Source organism: Euprymna scolopes, chromosome 3, assembly GCF_053919585.1.
Source record: "Euprymna scolopes isolate OS-2025 chromosome 3, ASM5391958v1, whole genome shotgun sequence".
NCBI lineage: Eukaryota > Metazoa > Mollusca > Cephalopoda > Sepiida > Sepiolidae > Euprymna > Euprymna scolopes.
In genome coordinates, this window is record NC_136484.1 from 48,246,599 (window position 1) to 48,270,946 (window position 24,348).

General features: G+C 33.7%; 2 protein-coding genes across 6 annotated transcripts in view; one reads left to right on the plus strand and one right to left on the minus strand.

Moving 5' to 3' along the window:
* Nucleotides 1–1,092: 1,092 nt before the first annotated feature.
* Nucleotides 1,093–12,067, minus strand: LOC145254819 (mediator of RNA polymerase II transcription subunit 7-like). 2 transcript variants are annotated; one of them, XM_080113650.1, is made up of 3 exons: nt 11,984–12,067; nt 4,532–4,665; nt 1,093–1,703 (listed from the first exon to the last, which is right to left on the minus strand). In XM_080113650.1, the coding sequence occupies exons 2-3, from the start codon at nt 4,646–4,648 to the stop codon at nt 1,161–1,163; spliced, it is 660 nt and encodes a 219-aa protein (XP_079969776.1). In that variant the 5' UTR covers nt 4,649–4,665; nt 11,984–12,067; the 3' UTR covers nt 1,093–1,160. The 2 variants fall into 2 exon arrangements, with proteins under 2 accessions (XP_079969776.1, XP_079969784.1); XM_080113658.1 differs by having other exon boundaries at nt 11,953–12,010.
* The window catches only part of LOC145254802 (BBSome complex member BBS7-like), an 86,491-nt gene continuing 71,198 nt past the window's right edge, over nt 9,056–24,348 (plus strand). For 2 of the 4 annotated variants that reach the window (XM_080113614.1, XM_080113622.1), the window contains exon 1: nt 12,428–12,580. In XM_080113614.1, coding sequence (XP_079969740.1) covers nt 12,545–12,580 — 36 coding nt within the window. In that variant the 5' untranslated portion in view covers nt 12,428–12,544. Of the gene's footprint in view, nt 9,266–12,427; nt 12,581–24,348 lie in introns of those variants that run through there. The other 2 variants (XM_080113604.1, XM_080113594.1) reach the window with 2 other exon arrangements.

Consider the following 24,348-nt stretch of genomic DNA (forward strand, 5'->3'; position numbering starts at 1 on the left):
AGATGGTGATGGCTCCCAATAGAGGGGAATCAGAATGCATTAGTCTAGGACTAGTGGCAGCTTTCCAAAGGGGAAACATCGGTAATAAAAGTTGCTGAAAAGACAACTAGAGATTTGTTGATTCATTGGGAGGAATCTTCTTTGCAGCTGTTGCCAAGGATCCGTTAAACAAGACCATGGATGAATCAGGTGTTTCTTTGATTTGCCCGATGTTATAACCACAGAGGACTGTTATTTATCTGTTTTGTTACGTCCGTTGTTAAAATGTATATGTTGTTGTAAGTTTTATACCATTAGATGATACACGAGTTGGACACTTATGTAATACACACAATCCTTCATGTTATACAGAACAAACATGTAATATTTATTTTGGCGTCATAATATATATATATCCCCCCCAATATTACACATATATAGTATATATCAGAAGCCAACTTTCACTGGACAGTACTTAAACTTTAACTCTTATAATTCATATAATGTAAAGAAAAGAATCGTCTGTTGCCTACAAAATTGAGCAAAAACCATGTGTAGTAAAAGTAATACATGTCAAGAGAAGATGGAGAGTTTAAGGGAAACCTTCCACCAAAACAATTATCCAGAGAGCATGACATCTCCAAAAAATGTGAACCAAACACCAAAGGACACCATCTGAAAACTCACTACAGTTTGCATACCATACATGAAAGGCTTGTTTTGTTTGCTTTTTCTTGGGGAGGGGGTGGGATGTAATCCATATGACATTAATTCTTGTTTATGCACATTAGGCATGAAATTTTGCGGTTGTTCAACAAAAAAAAAATGTTATAGATTTTATTGCTAAATAAAGGAAAAAAAAAAAGAATAGATCTGAATCCTCCAGTATAAATAGAAGAAAATATCACCACTGGCAGTAATAATATTTAACCTATACGTGAAAAGAGAGAAAAATATCAAGCAGAAAGGGTTTAATTTGGGATTTTGTTTTTTAATTTTTTTTTTTAATATTTAGCTTTTTCTGGTTCAAACAATTTAACCCGAGCTCAGTGGGTGACACAATGGGTCACATCTTTTTTCTAGTAGTTGTATATAAATTAACAGACATCAAAATAGTTTTTGATTATGTTTTATTGGTAATAAAATAAACTTTGGTACTACCCAAAATACCTATAAACGGTTCAACTGAGATTATCAACAATCTCACACATGAGCTTATCGAGTCCATCACACGGTTCAGCTTCCACAGATTTTATTTCCGATTTATCTTTTGCCTGTAAAATTTCACTTGATGTCATTGCTTTACATTCCATAGCGTCGGCATCAGGTAAAGCTTGAAGTGACTTCTGAATAAGTTCCTTAACGCCATCAAGATGTTTCTGGAACTTATCGGCAATTTCTAACCGCTGACGTTTCTGATATTCCATCATCATACGTAGGGTTTCGCGCGCTTGGTGTGGTCGGAATTCGTTGATCAAGTGATGCATATGAATGAAAAGCAGATTGAGATCATCTAATTTCTCTGTCCGTTTGGGCGAATCAGGAGCTCTGATAAGAATGTCGAGCAAGTCCAGGAAATTGATTAAAATAGAATGATTTAATTTTTTCAGTTCTCGTTTGTGATCATAATTTTGTGGGTAGAGTCTTCTAAATCCTTGCGTTTCCAGGGGTCGAATAATTGCATCATCAGCACTGAACGCCACACCAAACATCATGTAATTATCCTGCAGATAAAAAAAAAATCATATTCAATGGCATTAGTAAAGATCATGAATGTATGAAGAGTCCGACTGTAAAACGTGATAAACACCGTTTTCAAAATTAGAAAGCTATCACTACAAAAATTTTCAACCACACCCAAAATCATGTTTTATATGACACGTTCGGTGAAAGAACGATGTAAGCACTAAAAGTTTCAATTTTTGTCGTAAAACACGTAAAATATCAAGAAGAATCTAATCACAAAAAATTATTTCTGAATTCAAAGTATTTATGTGAAAATAAGTGTTTGAATATTTGATATGTCTGTTGAAATGTGGATACTTAAGACCATAGATTTTCTTTAAATTCTCTACCTAATTATGTTCTATTTGTTTTGATTTTTCCAGACTTGCAAATCACTGATTTGTATATTTATGTAATTTAATTTAGCATATATATAGATATCTCAATATTTTCAATATAAACTGTTTTTCTATTTTATATTATTCACTGCACTGACCCCTATTTGTACTTTATGTTAGAATGATATTGTAAGATTGTCTTTGTATTTAAATAGTTAATAAATTTCTTCCATTACACAATTATTAAAGACCATTTTAAATGCTCAAAGAAGTATCATTATGCTCCAAACATTTAACCTCTTTTTTGTGAAAAGTATCAAGTGGTACTTGCGTTGTTCTTCCACCGAACGTGTCATATTATAGTTCTTTTAATTTGTCTGTCCATTCCACTTTTTTTTTTGGAAACTACTGGTCCAATCTGGCTGAAATTTTGTATGCATTATTATTATGATAACGTACAACAAACTAACTATTATGGTATCCATTCGATGCAAAGTTAAGGATTAGCATTTAATGCAAAAATGAACTCAAATCTAACCATATTCAATTAACAATTTAGCATAAAACACTCATTCCAAGTCAATGGGCTATAACTTTTTCCCGCTTTTAATGGGCTAAAAAGTCTTATATGATACTGACTTAATTTCTCTTTGCTTTCAATCAAAATAATCTCTTAGTCGAAGCCCACATTTGATATATTCATCCTTTTTATGGTTGAACTTTAAACTGTTTGGATTTATTGCATTTTGCATTCAAACTCTTAATACATAAATCGATGCTGCATTTAAATATTACATACAAATCAATAAAATAATAATTATGAGAATAATGGCAGAGAAGAGTTAATGGTCAAGAACGCTTTGAAATTAGCTCCTAATCATCTGAAACGTTGTGAGAATAACAAAAAGATGAATAGTCTCAATAATCTAAATAAAGTAAGACGAAACAAAGATGGACATTCATGACTCAAAAAGTCCAGCATTGACTGAAATTTATTTGTACCAAATACAGTTGGATTGTAAAAAGGAATGTTAATTTTATTAAAAATTCTGAGTATGGCATTTATTTAAAAAAAATTTTTTTGTGTAGGTTGTGTGTGTGTGTGGGTGGGTGGGCGTGTCCTATACAACAATGATTTATTCAAAAGAATGTCAAACGTAACAATGTATTATATGTTTGGTCAAAGAACAGAGCCTGCAGTCATTAGAAAAATCATACATGATATCAAGTTCATAGATGATCAGAATTTCAAAAAGCATTACAAAGAGTTGATATTGCTTCTCCAAATTAATTGTTGGTTGAAAATTGTTTGCCAATGGCAAAGACTTCTGATTGGGTTAAAATACAGTGGACAAACTGGTTATTAGAAGTCAGCTTCATTAGGGTTAAAAATTGAATAAATAGTCAATGGTTGTAATAACAGCAGATCCAGAAATATTATTATTATATGGAAAAATGTGTGCATGAAAAGTAATATTCTTAAGATTTTATTAAACCTGGAAAAGTAAAGGACAAGAAATTCAACCTGGAAAAGTAAAGAACAAGATATTCTAGTAAAGTAAAAAATAAGAATTTTTTAGGCTTAAAATATTGCAGCTAAAAATAAAATTTGAATATTGATAAATATTTTATTTATTATTTGCATATGTTGTTTATTGTTGAGTTAGAAAGGGTGTCAGTCGCTGGATTGAACTTATTTCTCCCCTATTATTTGCATATATTTATGTAATGAAAAGTGTTTGAATAAAATTAATTCATTAGTTAGTTAGTTAGTAGATGGAATTAATAATTTTATAATTTATATTAGATCACAAAGAATTCAATAGTGGCACCAGTGTTCATTTTGATGTCATCAGAAACTCTTCAGGTTTACCTTGTCATCAATATCAAATATCAACTCACTCACACTCACACACAAAATAGCAACAAAAAAAAAAGTTACGTGACCAGTGTCAATGTTTTCACAGTTCAAGACTACAGACACATTTTCTCACCAACTGGTGGTCAGATGATATGTATGACCTTTAAAAAAAAAAAAAAAAAAGGTGGGAGGGCTTATCTGGAGAAGATTTTGTAAAAGATACTTAAACGAGATACAATAAAGAAAAGCCATTAGGAACAAGTTTTAATATAAAATAAGAACTCATCCTCACCCGATACTTATTGGAATCTATTTTGTCCAGTAACTTTAATTCATTTTATCACTCTTTTCCTACAAAGAACTTTCAGACATTTTGAACTCTTTGATTCTACTCTAGATTACTCTCTGAACTGCCCACCGATGTACTGCAAGTTAAAACCCCTTTTTCTTTCATAAACTGATGCAATTTATATTAATGCATTCTTTGCTCATTGGTTAGATATATTTCTTTTGAATCTTTTTTCTTGTATTATATTTTGATGTTTTTGTTTTTCTAATTTCTTTTTCATATTTATCTAAATATTTGTAATTTTGTAATAATAAAGTTTCAAAATATTATTTTGCTTACCTGAAGTATTGGGGGAGGCTGAGGTGCTCGACCACGTTTGATATGATCATCTGTGTAAAGATTAATGTATTGCATTGGTGGTAGAGGGAAAGAGCTCACTCCTTGTTGGTCAGACATCTTGAAATTTTAAAAGTCTGAAAAATCAAGTTAAAAAAAAAAAAGATTAAAACAAATTAGATAAAAAAATCGTACAGTAAGTGTAGCTTTTCTTTTTTCAGAACTCATTTGAATACAAAACATTCAGAGTGCTTCTGACAATCTCTATACAAAGTTGGGTATGTGCATGTTTTTATGCTTAAACTAATTAACTGATCATTATGAAATTTAGAACACAGCCTCCAATACACTTATTAGCTATATTTAGTTTTAGTTTTATGCAAGGGGAAGAGGCAAAGACAAGTTGGAAGCTTTTCATGAAAATTCAAATACTGACGATTTCTATAAAATTTTAACAGTAGCAATTAGACATTAAATATGGCATAATCATGTTGACACACTAGTTTTCACCAGATCACCAAAGTTAAGCAATGATAAGCCTGGCTAATACAAAATGGGTGACCATTTGGGAATACTAGGCGCTGTATAGGGTGACGGGACAGTACCACTATCAAAAGAAAAGTTAGGTACCTCCTTCCCTCCACTAGCCTGTGGGAGATCCCTGGGCAAGATCGAGTACCCACTTCAGCCCCTTCTGCCACCTCCGATCAGAGTAACGTGAGGTCACGGAAAGTAGGTGCTTGATGTAATATGGAAGTAATCCCTTTGGGTACAATGGTCAGGACAATTGCCCAGTATGAGCACTGTTCAGACGGAAAGAAACTGCAACCTACTGTCTGTACAACTGCAAACACTTTAGAGAAAAACAGCATGAAAGGAGTTGTGAATGAATTTATGAATGCCTCGAGGGAGAGAGATGGAGATTTATAGCTGTCAAAGCCTGAACCAAGTAGGACACCACTTGAATTGAATTAGACCTTAGATATAAATAAATATTTTTCAAATTTTAGTTTCTTTAAAAGACATAATATGGGCATCACCTCCCATTTGAAAATAAAAATATTTCAGATTTTCATTAAATTTGATCCACAGTCATTAAATACCAATTAAGTAAGATTCTCCAAATTTCAATTTTTTTCTGAAGATCTTTTAAGCTGGAGCCTAAAATTTTGAAATTTTCTAGAATCAAAATTATATAAATAACTTTGATTAAAATTAGAATAAGGATTTTAGACATAAGGTTTATTAGGATTATATCTTGATTTTAATCTTCATGGGGTGGCATAAACGCGATGTGTGAGAATACATTTTAATCTTTTTGAGACGAGTATTCTTTATTATTTCTAAGAGTTGACGGTCCTTTTAAAACATCAGAAATTGATGATGCACAAGAGAACTTTAAGAGATCAATATTCAATATAGATGACACACAATATAAAATCTATAAATTACACTTTCCAGTTGAAGTTTGAGAAAGTCAATATCACAAAAAAAGTTTGTATATTTTCTTTTGCAGTTGCATCAGCACTGGATTTTTCCCCCCACCATACACGATCATAGGCTTAATCGAGATGAAATCACTACCACGAGGGTAGAGTTAAACACGGAACTGTTTTTTTTAGTGTGGAGAAAATTCAGTTTTCCAAAACAGAACTCTGGATTGGGACAAAAATAAAAACTATCTCCATCTAGAATGATCTCTTTTTCATTAACCAAGGACAGAAATGATGAAGTTTAATATTAAAATAGATATTACACTTTGCTCCTAAGCAAAAGACCAATTTATTTAGACAAAAATAATAAAAAATTACAATAAGAAATTGTTTGTCTTAGGCATAGCATTATTTGTTTGCGAGGGATAGGGGAAGGTCGAATTTCAATCTTCTGATGTCAAAAACTTTTGCCTACTCTAAACTAGACACCATTACCAAATTTACACCATGGCTTTAATCAGACTTAAAAGATCCTCAAAAGGCCACAGGTAAAGTTTATCTGTCTAGATATAGGTTCTCCAACCACCTTTGTTTTGTCTGTCCACTCAGCCTGTTCGAAAGGACTGGCATTTTGAATCCCATTTTTACAATAATATTGATATGTGCATGCAGTACGTGCTCATGCAAATTATTTTCCTATGTTTTATCTGAGGTAATATATATAACAGTGACATTTTGGACATCATACAATCTGGTTAGACCCAAAGTCCAATGTTTATTAATGTTAAATTATTTAGTCTATCCCATCTTAGGGGTGTCAACCCCAAAATCAAACACCACTGCCTTGTGGGCCTTATCACGGCAAAAGGCTAAGAGATGGGAACTCGGACTTCAAATCTTACTGTTGCTTTGCAGTCTTCCTTTAAAAAAAAAAAAAAAAAAAAGCTATGGAAACTCATCCAGGAAGAAAAGGGCATAGCAGTAGACATGATAGAGCAACTGTCTACCTCACTGAGATTACTTTCGGCCAGAAGCTGCAGCCTCCTTTGCTGCCAGTCATCACAGGTTCGCTCTATTGGACAGGACATGAGCATTGGAGGTTCAGAGGGTGTCTATCTGATGTGCAACAGATACTACACCTAAACTGCGCAAGTGAGTTAGAAGCCAAAGTGGAAAGTCCTGTGGCGATGGAGTGAGGATAACGGTGGCAGGTGTGAAAGCTAGGAGCCACTAGTCTGACCTCTGTGCATAGGCAGCTGTGCCGAGGCCCTGACTAGTCATCATCAAGATTGACAGACTGCATGATGATGATGATGCCATCCTGTCCCATCGTTATTCTCTGTTCATTCCTGATTCTCTTCAACGTTGAAAAAAGACCTTTTCTCGATTATAATTTCATCTCCATAATTGAATTCTTTTTATCACTCCAGACAATGCATGAAGTCACTTGATGTAAAGATTAAAAAAAATATTTCAAGTTCAAAAACTAGCTAACAATAAGTATTATATGGATAGATTCCAACCTAGAAAACAGCAATTCTTCCTCTTTTTTCAAAAACATTGCTCATGGAATATGAGAACTAAAGGACAAAATAAGGGAAACAATAGTAAATGATACATAGAGCAATTTCTATAAGAGCTTCTCTTCAGCTGGACTGTAAGACCAATCCCTATAATATTTTATAACAAACAGAAATGAAAACGAGGCCTTCCTAAAAACAAAAAATATATGTATTTAAGTGACCTACACATGTTGCATGTAGGCTGTCAAAAGTTAAAACAGTCAGTGAAGGAAATAATGATTAGTGTTGGGACAATTAATTAGAATCAGAACTTTTCGGGCTATCGGAAAAAATTTATGTCTATTTTCTGATGCCAAAAACGATTCCTTTAATGATTTTTATTTGATTTTGTTTAAAACAAAATCTTCCACTGTTGGTAGTAATAATAAAATAACCAATATTTATTGATTTCAAATTACCAGTAAAAGTAAAATCTATAGGTCAGCCCCAACAAGTGTTTTTTTTTACGTTTGAGAAAATATCTGCACATTTAATGTGTTTTCATGGTAATTGAAAAAAAAATATTACAACCTTATAGTTAAATATTTACAGATTTAAACATATCATAATCGGGAATTTACTATAGAATCGGTTAATTGTATTGGAATCGTGGAAAAATATTAGAATCGTCCCATCACTAATAATAAAGTTAAGAACGATCTGCCACAAAATTCTTTAAGTAGTAAATCTCCCAGTGGAGAATAGCCTTGTGGTGATGAGTATTGGCAAAATTTTGGTAATGTAACTAAATACTGTATTGAGTTGATAGCAAGAAAATAATTGTGTGTAAGCATTAAATTTTTTTTTTGTGGCTTACGTCTTTTGGTAAAAAAGTGAAACGAAATGGAAACCACAACGAGATACCACTTTGTAGAATAAAGAAAGTGCTCGTTTCATTTTCCGGTTCATTTTCGGAATGGCGTTTCGCTTTTTACATCAACAAGACATAAGCCCAAAAATGTAGTTTCATTACCAGGTGTAATGATATCTCAAGTGTATTTCTCACTAAAACTGTGTATTTGCTCAATAAATTTTCATTCAAAATGTAATTATATTTAACAAAAAGAAAACAAAAATATTTTTAATGCCTACACAAAATTATGTTCTCGCTACCAATTCAATACGATAGTGATTTCACCAAAATACTATTGATTAAGTGAATGATGCAATTCGGTCATAAATTTGACAGTTACATCATGCCTCCCATTGTCTTTGTTTTAGACCAATCAAATTGGTCAATTGTATTTACTGCAGGGCAATTCGCCTTAGCAGATCTTTTGCATGCGTTCTTTTTCAGTTCCACTAAGACAGCTGTACAAGAAGGATCTATGGAATTCGCTCACTGCATATGAGGGATTAGGAGCCTCTAACCTTCGTCTCCTTGAGATTTCAATTTTAAGCCTAAATGATTAGGCTAAGTTATTATTATACAGGTCTCTCAGAGGCTACATTCTGAATTGTCGACCTGTGATTAAGGACTTTTCTTTAAATGAACATTAATTATGAACTTCTGTAATATCGTCTCAAAACGAGAATTGAATCTTTTCATCAGAAGGCATCATATAAACCCCTTCAAACGGATGTAATCACTGATCTTCAAAGACAGATGAACCAGCATCCAGTTCCTGTTGAAGATGAAAGACTATTCACGTTTCAAGGTTGTTAATAGCTCTTTTTCAGAGGCAAAACGAGCATTCCTTTTTTGCAACAAGAAACTAATAAAATTTTTATTGAATTTTAAGGTAAGCCTTTGTTGTACTTTGTCTTTTTTGCCATGGTCTTGGAGTTAAAATGAGTGAGAATAATTTCTCATAATTCAAAAGGTCATATTCATTGTGTCTGAGGGACAACCAAAAGCACCAATGTGGATTAAACAACTAAAAAAAATCATGATCAAATTGTAATTTTGAGGGGTTATATTTCTGCATCTAAGATGAAAGCTGAAAAAAGTACAGTCGAGGTGCAGGGAATTGTCGGGTCTTTTTATGCTACATTTAAAATCGACAGAAAAACTATTATACATTTAGTAAGACAATCAATTAAAAAAAATAATTTAAAAATTGAAACAAATATAATTAATTTTAACATTTGCATCTAATAAAAAAGAAATAAATATCACAAATTCACAACTCATTTGCTAAAAGCATCCGTCTTCAATGCATAACTAGTAAAGATCATCTTAGCTTAAATACAGCTCTGCGTTTAACAACATTTTAAAAAAACCCTTGCCTGCTTTCCGGCCGACTACAATTTGGCCCTCTTCAAGTTCAATGTAAACAAGTTCTTGATGAGTTGTCCTCTTAAGTAATTCAATTTATCAAATTTCCACTACTAAGGATTACGACGACATTGTCGCATTGACTACTGTATACTCATTAACCCTTATCCACGAGTGGCCTCCGGGCCTTGATAAGTGATGACCCTAATGTAAAAAAAAAAAAAAAAAAAAAAAAAAAAATCAAATTGTATTTATAATATTTCAGGTCGAAATGGGTTTCAGATTAAGCGTTCACAGGAAACGGGAGTTGGAAGAGATACATTGAGAGCATTGCCAGGTCTGCTGCGAGAAAAGTGGGCTCTCTCTACCATGCTAGAAAGTTACTTACACCTGAAAATATCCTCCCACCCCACCCCTTTAAGGCCATGTATGAAGTATTGTAGTTACATTTGGGCTAGTGCATCTGCTACTAGTCTCTCACTCCTGGACAGGATTCAAAACAAAGTTGCCAACCTGATAGGTCCTGAATTGTCATGTAGGCTTCAACCTCTGTCCCATCAATAAAAATGTTGCATCCCTCTGCCTGTTCTACAGGATGGTCCACTTAAAAATAGCTCAATCTCTCTAATCTTTCTCTTAACGACCAACTGACACCACAAGACAAAATGAAATTCTTTTTCCAACAAGATGGCACTACATGCCACACGTCTCACAGATCATGACACCAGTTCATGACATGTTTATGGAAGAGAGAACAATAAGCAAAGTGTTATGGTCACCATGTTCCCCGGACTTGTCATCATTTGATTTTTATCTTTGGGGGACTTTAAAACAAAACGTTTATGCAAATAATCCTCACAATCTAGACCAACTACATTACATTAGAACATTAGCAACGCTATCAGGAAAATCACCAGAGAAGATCTACAGGCAGTATCTGCAAACGTTCTTAAACGTGCTCAGAAGTGCATATATGTCAACAGGGAGCAATTCCAGCATCTTTTATAACACTACAGATAATTTAAACAAGAAAAAAATGTTTCTCCTCTCTACTACATTTTCTGGGCTACTTTTAAGTGAGCCACCCTGTGCAAGTATTTTAATGGCTGATGAGTGACTGATGCTCCGACGAATTACAAGCCGTTGTACCCCCTCGACATAAATACCCCCGACAAACCCAACAGACAGCAAAATCCCACCCCTACACAGTAGAGATCCTTAAATGTAAGAAAGCCTTCTACTTTAATAGTTTCTTCTCCAGAGACTTTGGAACTCTCTTCCGGGTTCCTGCTTTCCCAACCGTACTGACACGCAGAAGTTCAAGTGTAATGTGAACAGACATATTGCTGCTCAACTCCCTACATAGTAGTCCCTTACATCAAAGTTGAACTGTGCCTTTTTTGGGATGAAAATGGAATTTAAAAAAACAAAACAAAAAACAAAAAACTTATTCGTACTTAGTAAAATAACATCACAGTCATTTACAACGAGTTTCATTATACACGTGAAACAAACGCCGAGATGAAAACTATGTTTAAAATATATAGTTGTCAACTTTATATAAGTTGTGAATGAACTAGCTAAGGAATAACGATAACTGAAGTTAAAATTTTCTAGTCAAAGAACAGGTTACGAATTTGTTGCTGTTCTTCCTGTGTCTTCGCTTGTTTATTAAAGATGGTAGCTGTATGTTTTCCTTTTTAGTTTTAATTTACATGTACGATGAAGCTTGTTATAAATAACTGTTTTTTTTAAATGTTTTTATTAATTATTTATTTACTGAAATATGGCTTAAATAACATCAAAATTGTTTAAGCCTAAACTCATTTCGCTTTAAATAATTTAGGTGATTGAAATAGGAATTAACCCCAATCACGCACGATCTATTTCATTCATTTTCCCACGAGAGCATGTTTATATTTCGTGTTATTATTAATATATATAAAACTTTTGTTTTTACCTTCATAACAAATAAATTATTTAATCTTTAACATAACATTTTACTTGTACGATAAACGAATGAATGCAATAATTATACGGAGTTTTGTAAAAAAAAAAGGAAAAGAAAAACAGATTTGTTATGCAAACAAAAACCAATAATGCAATAAATAAAGTGCTTTTAAAGTTGAGTACATTCACTGTAAAAATGTTTCATATAATTCGCTACAAGGGAGGGGGGAGACATGTATTAAAAACAAAAACGATATTTACAAATTGGAGACAATAAAATGCGGAGAGATACCTTTTTTAAAAATAAGGTGAGCTCCAAAATGAAACTGTCAGCCTCGCAGTATATCATAATCATAATTTTTATATAACGGATTATTATTTATTTACTTAACTTACTTAAATAAAATAATTTTTTAAAAATATTAATTAAAACATTTTAATTATAAATATATGATTTTAAAACAAAAAGTATCAAATCTAAAATACAGTTTTCGCAGGTTGATTATAAATTTGGAACACCGAAACGAAGTTCTATGCTATTTGAAAATAATTTACAAGCTAAAATATTTTTACTATTATATTATAGTAAATAAGTATTCACTATTTAATATCATTGTCATAATGATTTTATCATTTTTGACTATTTAACTACATTTTTTTTTAAAATATAATACTGGCATTTCAGATTTTCAATTCCTTATTTTGCTTTCTCTTAAAACCAAGTGATTTACTGCGGTATACTTTGTATACAATCGCTGGCAACAACAAAATGTCTTTTTCTTGAATATATTTTTTTCTCATAATTTTGTGTAATATTTACTTTTTTTAGCTTTAAATAATTTAATTAAAAGACATGGATTTGAATTTAACACGCATCGACTATACGCAGGTGAAATTGTATTTTCCTTTATTTTAATTTAACTTAAATGACAAGGTTGCTTAAGAAGCTGAGAAGTTAGTCATGATGTGCACTTATTGAACCGTGATGAAATAATAACGTTATTATTTAGAAAGCCATTTTTAACATGGAGAGAGGAGGGTGTTTTGTAACTAATCTGTACTTCCACCTAACAATTTAATTAAAAAAAAAAAAAAAAAGAAGATATTGTAAAACTTAAATTTAACTTGAAAATACTATTTTAAAATAGCGCGGTTCAATAAGTGCACAAGCACCCATTTATTTTATTGTTTTCAAAATATTGACACACTGCATCCTATGTTAATTCACCATACTATCAGTGAGCTTTTTGTTTGTTTCTTTTTATAGTTACATATAAACAACCTGAAAAAAAAATCGTCAAAATAAATAAATATTTTAGACTTTATATTGGGGGATCATTCACATACAAATTTAAGGTACTTGTACAGTTTAGTCAAGACATTAAAAAAAATAAATGAAAATCTCAAAAAAAAAGGTTATTTTGTACGTATCTGTTTTGGACTGAAGATCTCCGAAAAAAAATTCATTTAATTTGATCGAGTAGTTTTTATTTTACAGCAGAAAAACACGTTTTTATGGGAGCGCGTTGAAGTCAGCCATTACGAAATTTGTTTAACACGCTAAAGGGAGATAACTCCAGTTAAAGCGCCGACATTCCATCCCCATCTTTATTACTAGCTTTTCTTCCTAAAAATCGAACCTTTTGCTCGGTATCATAACAAATTGTTTTTTCGTTGTAAAACAAAAACTATTTGATGAAAGTAAGTGAAATTTTTTTTCAGAGAACTTCAGACTATAACGAGTACCTAGAATATAACTTTTTTTTTTTCAATATTTTCATTTTATAATGTCTTCACTAAACTGTATAAGCACCAAATTTAATGTAAAATGATCACCCACTTAGTAAGTGGCTCACTTACCAGGTAGCGTTTTTAAGTATCTACAGCCGATTTTTTTTTTTAGCTCCATGCTTTGATAAGCTTCTGGGCTTGACCTTTACTCCTGATCTGAAATGGAACACGTACATCAAGTTTGTTGCCAAGGTCACTGGAAAAATGGTAGGATCCTTCTACCACCCCAGAAGATATCTCACTGCTGATGCAATTCTCTACTTATATAAAAGCAGTACGTCCAAGGATGGAGTACTGTTGCCACATCTGGGCAGGAGCTGTGAAAAATACTCTATCCTGCCTTGACAGAGTACAAAATAGAATTCGTGGCTAAGTGGGGGATGCCCTTTTCACTTCCCTGCAACCTCTCTCCCACAGGAGAGACGTTGCGAGCCCATCTTTATTTTATCGTTACTTCCATGGCAAGTGCTCGTCTGAGCTCAAATCCCTGGTCCCCCCTCGCCGATCTTTCACAAAAAACACCCGTCTAGCTGAAGCCACTGTCAAAGATTTTCTACACTCTTTATCTGTGCCAAAACCAAAACGTAGATTCCATGAGCAAAGCTTCGTTTTTAGAAGTGCACGCCTATGGAACTCTGTTCCGTCTGGCTGTTTTCCACCTGACTACAACTTGGATGTTTTCAAGTCCAACATAAACAAATGTCTGATGAACCACCCCCATAAGTAGACACTTTATCAAATCTCAACATTAACGTACTGTTCATGCAATAACCCTTATCCCCGAATGGTTTCCGGACCTTGATAAGTGGTGACCACCTTGTAAAAAAGAAAAATAAATAAATAATATTGTTTTTTTTATTTCAATGAGTGATTTTCATTGAAACATTTTTGGAATATAGTGTTTTTGCACAGTTACAAGGGATAGAGTTCCCTTATTTGTTCAAAAACTCCTTCCAAGGGATTGTCTTTGCACAAACTTTTAGAAAGATACGAGTTATCGACCCCTGTTCAGCTGACACATGCCCTCTATCGGCTGTTGTTGAAACTAAAATACACACATTCGCCTCATGTCACTGTCATGAAGAAAGGCTCAAGAAATAATAGTTTCAAAAAGTGGGGATCACTTTTCTATATTAATTTAACGCATACAACAATGGCCACCACTTATAACATAAAGAATTACATTGCTTAATATCTAGAAAACTACTTATTTGTGGAAAATTTAAGTGCGATATTTGTTTTCAGCACACTCGAAACCCCTAGAAAACAAGTTTAATGTAGGTTTTGTATTGGTCTACCAGGCCACAATTACCAAATAACCCCCCCCCCCCAAAAAAAATTGATTTGATTCGCCTTTTATTCCTCTATAATTTTACCTGTTCATATTTGGCTTTTAATTGAAGTATTCTAGTGTTCACGTCAATTTAAAAAATAACTTCAAATTAAGGGGGCAAAAAGAAAGTCTGCAGCAACAAATTCGCTTAAAACCAGCTTAAATCATCACCCCTAAATCAGTTTAAAATATCCACCAACAGGCAACAAAGCATCTCTAGTCGTAATTGGGTTTCCAGGTTATACAACGTAACATTTAGTCCATATGCCATGACTTTCTATTAGTGATTGTCAGGAGCTCATTAATCTCCACCTTTCTGGTTTATCCAATTGAGAAATCGTCCGCAGATTGATATGTGATGAAAAAATGGTACAAAAGACTGTGCAAAAGCACCAAAACACCAGCAGTGTTCGTGATGCCCCTAAATCTGGTTGTACTAGAGATATTTCTAACAGGGAAGACAATGCTATCAAGATCCGCAGCCTAAGAAACAGATTTTAAATGGCTCGCCAAATCCAACAACAGTGCAATCTTGTTAAAAAGTGCTCTCTTTCTACTGTCAAGAACAGATTAAAGGACTTAACTATTACATCAGCAAACCTCAATCACATGTTTAAGGACACAAAACCGGTGCACAGTAGGCTGGGGCATGGAAATCACCAAAAATGAGATCTTCTTAGACAACTTAGAGCTGATGCTTTCCTAAAAGTTGAGAAAAATTCCAATTCAACAAACAAAAAAAAATTAACTCAAACACTCAATTCCTTGAAAAATGGTGAATGCTTGAAAATCAGCAATTTTTCAATTTCACAAAGACTGCATTAAACCACCAAATTTTTAAGGATGCTTAAAAAATGTTGAAAACATGTCCATTAGTGCTGATTTTTTCACAATAACCCTGAAAATCCTTAAGTTTACTGAATTTAAACAAATATTTTATTGTTATACCCTCAATTTCATCAAAATAAACTTTTTTTCATCAAAATTCAGCTGATTTTTGCTAAAAATCTCCCCAAAATTACCGTTTTTTGAGCCAAAATTCAGCACAAGATGGTAAAAATCTCCAAATGCCACAAGCCAGATTTCCTCTAGGCTACATTTTCTTAAAATATAGACATATACTTCTTATACTGAGCAATCTGGCTTGTGGCAATTAAAAACAAATGGAATTTTCATTGGAAGCTAATTCTCTGATATCCAATAAAGCTGTTTCTAGAGAGTCCACTGCCAGATAACACTTTCATGAATATTATGGGATCAAATAGAGATCTGATGCTGAAATTTCACATGGGAAAGGTTTTGAACCTGAGAAATCCAAAAATGCAGTCAAATTTAACCAAAAATCAACCCCTTTCCTGTTATTAATCAAATACTATGTTCAGATTATATTAAGGATGAGTGATAAGAACTACCACGTTTACCTATCATTCATCGCCCATATTTAATGCTTTATTTTTAATTTTACAAAACAACAACAAATTTAACAATAAAATTGACATGGGATGACTTCTACAAAATGTGCTAAGCACACAGACCTAACAATTTCAAGCCTCCAAATTGGGACGCTGTTGAAGAAGAGTTGATGGTGAAGCTTGAAGTCCAGTCATGTGAATTGCTGCATGCAAAGTTGATCGAAATGAAGTCACAGTATTCCAAGTACACAGTTGCTCAAAAGAGTAAGTCAAGTTCTCAGAGGGATGTCTCATCCACAGATGTTGTATTCAACAGTGATGATTATCAACCTCTAAGCATTATCACACCAGAAGTCCCTATGAAAAAACCAAGAAGTCATTGGATCAGTTGGGTGAGAGACAACTGAAGGCATGGACTGAGGAACTATGGATTCAAGTTGAGGAGTATGCAGCAGAAAATGACGAAACCCCTCTGAAAATTCTCGCATCGCTCCTCAAGAAGTGCAAGGACAAGAGAGCTCGGGAATTTGGAGACAACATATGGCAACAGCCAGCTGCTACAGCTTCTTCACATGAGCAGTCATCCACAGTTTCTGTTGACACAGCATTCTCCATCATGACTGATTGTCAATTGGGAAGAGTTACCTACTCTACGCTTAGGAAAACCCTAAAGCAAGCTGGACACAATATCCTTCTACCTTAGTGTCATCTCAGGCCAACGCAAGCACTCATCGATTGTGGTTAGATTCAGATCCGAAAGTCAACCATGTCCGTTTTAAAGCTCAGTCTTTTTGCAAACATTGTAATGAGCTTGGTCACTCAACAAGATACTGTAAGAAAGCTCACCCTATCTTCAGGCCACTGAGCAATGATGATGCTTTGATTGAGAGGCTTTGTTGTTGAACTGTTCTTAGTTGTTTCTTCTTTGTTAAATTTGGTTTCTTAAAAATTTGTGTTGTTGTTAAGTAAGTTAAATTATGTTAACTGTGAGAGGAAGATGAACTGATCAACAATCAAGTATGTGTCGGCACAGTAAAGCATTCATTTTTTCAATCATTTTTGGTCTACAACCTCTGTTTTGTTTTGGTCCTGGTTATCAGGGGATTATGTAAAGCCAAGTTAAAGCGTATAATGCAGCTTCAGCTGTCTATACCAAGTGAGGTTTTTTGGATCAAGACACCACAAAACCTTAAATTTAAAAAGAATATTTTCTGGACTGTAATCAGCTTAGTAATATGCTTCCAACGAGCTTTCAATGATGATCAGGGGATCATTTTAAGCCAAGATATACCAAAAAATGTGTTTTCAGGCCCTTATGTGGGGTCTGGGTCCAAATATGGTTATTTGGACCCAGACCCCACAAAATCAAACATTTTTTATTAATATTTTCTGGACTGTAATCAGTTTAGTAATATGCTTTCAACAAGCCCTTAACCATGATCAGGGGATCATTTTAAGCCAAGATATACCAAAAAACGTGTTTGGGGGGCCTGTACGCCCAAATATGGTTATTTGGACCCAGACCCCCGAAAATCGAAAAATTTTGAAAAATTTTTTAGGACTGAAATCACCTCAGTAATACGCATCCAACAAGCCCTCAACCATGATCAGGGGATTATTCTAATCCAAGATATTTATATTTTTCCAATATTTTGCTCTCTCAGCCCATTGTATGATGATCTCATACATAAGCTTAAATTTGTTTAATAATTCCATACTTTAATATTCCTAAATCGACTGTGTTTATCTAATTTCTGCCTAAATTTCTGAATAAACATTCCGAGCTAAATCTAATTGTTTTATTTTTCTAACAATAATAATCAACCAGGTTACCTGACGTTGTCCAGTCAATATCTACTATGTGCACCTCAGCAAGGGCAATTTTCATTGGTCTAAAATTATAACGATTTTATATTTCTTATTAGATACTCTGTGACAATCGATATGTGCAAAAAAATTTAAAACACTTTTTATTTGGATAATGCATGGTGAACATCCAGTCCTTGCAATATTGTGGCTCAATGATCTACTCCAGCCAACCTAACCAAGCTAAAGATGTGTAGGTAACTGGTGATAAACCCATTATTCTGAACAGTCTGCAAAAGTTGTACAGAAGAATGCAAAAACAAACTGCAGTCTTAGATAACTTAACAAATAAAAGCAATGTGTTGTTAACATGTGGCATTAATACTCCATGAGTGAATGGTGGCTTTATAGAATTGTAGGATACTAGCAGGCCACCCGGCATTGCCCGGTCGTAAAATATGCATAAATATTATATTTTCATTAATGCAGGCTTCTTATTGATTATAAACAGAGATACTGTAGGTATTAAACGTAACGTTAAATTCCTTTGAAGTAAAAAAAAAACAAAAAGAAACTGACACGTGCATGCAAGTATTATGTTTTTTTACTAAATACTTCACTTCTTGTAAGTAAAAAAAAAATACTCGAGCTGAGATAGAAATCAAAACTTAAAGACAGTGAGTCAAGTACAATAACTATTAGGCCAGCTTGACACAATCTTTAAATAGTGTTTTTAAATCTACTTATTCTTAACATAAGTAATCTGTCATGTGAATGATTCATGCATGCGCATTCGTGAAACAGTTGACAAACAGATAAAAATCCGATACCCCCCCCATGTACCAATTTTAAAATTTTGACTTTTTAGCAACCCTTTTTTCTAGATAAAATCTCATTAAAAAGTTTTCCACATGTCTGAATACTCTATATACCAAATTTTAAATCTGGAGATCAAAAATTCGTTGAGTATGAAGGTTGAGAAGTGTTCTCACACACACACACACATTCTCACTTTTATAGATACACTAGCAAGATGACCCGATGTTGCCTGGGATTGAATGATGATCAACAAATATTTCACACTCATATATTTTTATTGTCATCAAAATCCATGAAATAGCCTGGGAGGAAGCTTCACATTCCTCCATGCAGTAGATTAGTCCAAAATATATGTTATTCTAATTCTACATTGCATTCTAGAGAACCTACTGTTTTTTCTATAAAATTATTTTATATAAACTTCTTTCCAATTAACAAAGAAAAGACATTAAGAAATTTACGTGCCGGTTTGAACCTGCAGACCATGTCATGCAAAAAAAACAACAACAAAAAAAAAAACTGTAAATTTTCAAGACTTATAAAATTCTTTGCAGTTAATGAAAAAAAAATTAAGAAATTTACGTGCGAAGTTTGAACCTACAGACCACGTCATGCAAAAAACAAACAAACATGCTAAGAACTTACCACATTACAATTTTCACAGCCTGTTGTTCTATCATTGTTGCTAACCGATAACATGAAAAAAATGGCTTTGCTAATGATAGATAAATTAAAATAATGGTTTCGATTATCGGTAATTATCGGGGGGTATTCTGAGACAAAACTTAACTAAGATCACTCCCAGATTTATACACTAAAGGTCTGTAAATTTTAAAGAAAATCTGTTCAGCCGTTTCGGAGTCTATAAGGAACTCACTCACTCTCTCTCACACACACACACAAAGTTGCATTTATAGAATTGTAGAGATAGATAGATTGGCACGTGTGAAAAAATTTCTAGCTTGGTAGAGCAGCTCATCTTCCTTGCAGCAGACTTGGCAGTATCTTCTATGTACTTATTCCAATTCATGTAGCTTGTGAATGTTGCTTCAGGGAGGTTTTTACTTTTAATATTTAATTTAAGTAGAACTTAGTAGTAATATAAAAATATGCTTATAGCAAGTGAGCTACACCAATACTGTTTTATTCTATTGAAAGAATTCTTCATGCTAACTGTGCAATTTGAAATTCTACCATCTATATATATAAAAGCGAAAATGTATGTATGTATGTACGCTTTTCCTCGATGTCCACAAAAGGCTTCTTTCAGAGAAGCGCTCGCTCGCTTCACAACTTCTTAAAACTTTTTATATCATCTATAAATTGTAATATCTCACACTTAACCACAGAGCTCGCCTGTCTATTTAATTTTATTGACTTTCAAACGTTAATTATTCGACATTTCCCGCATCGGCATTACATTCGGTTTTCAGTATAAACAAAAAGCGAAACTCGACTCTAATAACAGGCTCAGAGCCAGTGAACGTTGGGTCAATGTCGACTTCGTCATATCAGACAGGGGGCGGGTTTTTAAAAACAAAAAAAACGATTTATTGACCTCATTAAAAACTGTCCCCGCACAAAATGCTGACTGCTGAATATCTATCATCGTCACGTCAATCAAAAACGCGCACCTGTTTTTTTTTTTCACACTTTACTATTTTCCAACTGCGCGTTGTCAAGGCTTTTCTTTTTTCACGGGCACCTGTTTTTTTTTCACACACACCTGCAAATACCCGGGCAACGCCAGGTACCCCTCGCTAGTCTATATATATAAAAGCGAAAATGTATGTATGTATGTATGTATGTACGATTTTCCTCGATGTCCACAAAAGGCTTCTTTCAGAGAAGCGCTTGCTCGGTTCACAACTTCTTAAAACTTTTTATATCATCTATAAATTGTAATATCTCAGAGTTATCCACGGAGCTCGGCTGTCTATTTAATTTTATTGACTTTCAAACGTTAATTATTCGACATTTCCCGCATCGGCACGCGTTACATTCAGTTTTCAGTATAAAAAAAAGCGAAACTCGACTCTAATCACAGGCCGAAAGCCAGTTGTCTCAAGAGAGCTAAGTAACGTTTGTTCAATGTCGACTTCGTCATATCAGACTGTAGCTTTCATTTCGCTCCTCCTAATAAACAGGGAGCGGGTTTTTAAAAACAAACAAACCGATTTATTCACCTCATTCAAAACTGTCCCGCACAAAATTGTAACTGCTGAATACCTATCGCCGTCACGTCAATCAAAAACGCGCACCTGTTTTTTTTAACACTTTACTATTTTCCAACTGCGCGTTGTGAAGGCTTCGTTTTTTTTTCACATTTTCGGGGTTTTTTCACATACCCCGAAAAACACCCGGGCAACGCCGGGTACCCCTCGCTAGTCTATATATATAAAAGCGAAAATGTATGTGTGTTTGTGTGTATGTATGTATGTTTGTGTGTCTGCTAAAAACTTTCGACCAACAGAACAAAAATTCACAAACTTGATCTCATATGAAAGCTCCACCTTCTGGACGACAAATATCGAAAAATTGGCCCAAAGTGACCATCAGAAGTGCGTCAACTGATCGATTTTTTGCAGAGGGGGGGGGCCCAACAAAAGTGACATTTTAATGTTAAACATTACATATTTTTAAATCGATTTATAACTGCCCCCAAAAATACGGCCGCCAACTCTTCTACATAAAGTATACACGCGGCCGTTTATTTTGGGTCAACTTGTATGTAAAACCCGCTGAGTCATGTCACGTGATCTTGACGTCAGCAAGCTCTAATTGCGGTGTGAATTTACAATTTAAAAATGCTGTTATCGGTAAAAAAAAATTAATTAAAGCTAAACTATGAACTTCTACACTATGGCAACGTTACCAAAGTTATTACCACATTCAAAATAGTTAGATACGATAGTTAAACGAAAAATAAAGCCAAGCCAAACATGTGAAGTAAAAAAAAAATATGCTTACAAAAAATATTAACGATCAAATTTTTTTTAAAAATAAAAACAGCCAGATGCCATTTTCCAGTCTTTAGAGTAAGGCAGACGAAGTGAGAAAGAGAGAGAGAGAGAGTGTGTGTGAGAGAGAGAGTGAGAGAGAGATGCAAACAGAGAGAGAGAGAGAGAGAGATGTCTAGACAGAAAACAAGAAAAACGTTAACTTTTTCACCCCGAAATCGACAATTTTTGACAGGGGGGAGGGTCAACAACGCATGCATCAGATGACGTCATGACCTGATTTACTTTAAATAGTTGATAAACCAAACAAACTTTAAAGACGTCGCTTTAGCTCAGGTAGTTAAGGCCTTGGTTCATTATCTAAACGTTTTGGCTTCTTTTTTATTTAACACCACACACCCCTACAAACACCCGGGCAACGCCGGGTACCCCTCGATAGTCCCTTATAAATGCAAATTTAAAAAAAAAATTTCTTTTTTTTGTTTATGGCTCCTACTGTTTAAATCCGTTGATTGTTGTTGTCTATTTAAAATGTTCACATCTATCTCTATCCATGCTCTTCAGTTTGACTTAATGCTAATTGTTTTTTTATTGTTTATATAAAAACACGTATCTTATCTACTTTCATCATCCCCAAATGCTAACTAATTTCCCCTAATATTTAACAATGAACCACTTCCACCTAACTGGTGTGACCAGATCAAGTTGTCTGAAAATACTGGCTTCCTGACCTAAAATGCACCAAACGTTAACATTTATTTACTTTCCCTTTACAAAGCTCAATTGTCGTTTACAAAGTCAAAAACAGCAATTTTCCTATAACAATCAAATCAAACCAAACCAAACCAAACCAAAGACATTGAATAAATATTTGAAAATATAAAGAACTTAAAGCATATAACCTTTTTCCAAAATTACTAGATTTAACATTAAATAACCAAAACGAGTTGATATGCTATAAAACAAAAACAACCAAACAACCTAACCTCCTCCATAATTTTTATAATGAGCCTTTAATTAGTTCCAAAGTAAAATTTATTCTCTTGTATGTAGTTTGTAGAAATTTCTTTCCTAAGGTTAATTAGATTTTTTCTATCTTCAAAATATCTAGTTTCTCACTCAAGCATAATCTATTTAAAAATCTACACATTCTAGCCCACCTTAAGATTTTCAAGTACCAAAAATTATTTGCTATTCTTAAGTCCCCAAAAATGGTTAGATAGTGATATACTATATCCGTGTTTTCTTTAATAATTGAATGTATTTTTGTGATAATTGTGCATTTTTTTTCCAATGATAATCACTTGTCCTATGAGTATTGAGGTGCTTGAAAAAGAAGCTTTATTTGCAACTAGCATTGGCGCCCGGCGTTGCCCAGATGTGTATGTTGAGCAAGAAAAAAAAAAAGTGGTAGTAGGAAGGCAGGTTCGAACCTGTACTGCAAAGGAGGCAAAGAACGGGGTAAAACCTAACGTTTATGCTGTTACGACCACCGCCAAACCGGAAGAGACATTTTTTAAAAGTAAGGCTAGACAATCTAAAGGAGAGGATAACTTTCAAAAACATTGGCGAAAAAAGTGACCCCCCCCTGTAAAAAAGTGTCTAGTTGAAGAGGAAGATATTAATGTTTTTAGCCAATTTTTCGATATTTGTCGTATGAAAGATCGAACTTACAAACGATACCGATCTTGGTAAAATCCGTCGCCTCTATTGAAAGTTTAAGGCAGACATGGAAACAGACATACATACATACATAGATTTATATATTGGTAACTAAAAATTTTCGACCCAAACTGATGAAAAAGCTTGCCCTATCTTTGAATACCCTTTATGTAAAATTTCAAATATTTAGACCAGAAATTGTCTGAGTAATTTGGAAGAGACCACAGGGGTCAATTTTCTTTTAACTTTGACCCCTATTATGACCCCTTAAAATTTATTGTTTTGGACTAAAATCAAGTTATTAAGTTAGATCCATGTCCAAGGAACCTATATCTAAAATTTCAAGTGCATAGACCCAAAATTGTCGGAGGAGTTTGGTAGAGTTCTCAAAGGCCAAATTGTTGAACTTTGACCCTTAATCGCCAAATTTCTGGCCAAAAACCGATCACATCGATTTTCCCAAATCTCAGTAACCTGTATATCAAATTTCGAGTCTGTAAACTAAAAATTGACTGAGTTATTGCATAGGGAAATGTACACAGACACACATACACTTTCACTTTTATATATATATAGATTGCAAAATTATAATACTTGGTTTTACATCTGTTTTATGTGTTGGCTTATGTTAGACCGCTTTTGGGAACTAACTTCCAAATTAACCTATCTCTAGCCAGGTCTTTTTTATATCTCTTTTTCTCAAATTCATCTTTATCATTTCCTCCCATTTTTTTCTTGTCCTTCCTCTGCCAACTGTTCCTGCTGCTTCAACTGTTTTACATCTACTAACCCAAGCACTTTCATCCATTCTTTAAATATGACCGAACTATCTTCCTATACTGTCCAGTTTTAATCTTTCTCTGAGGTCATCAGA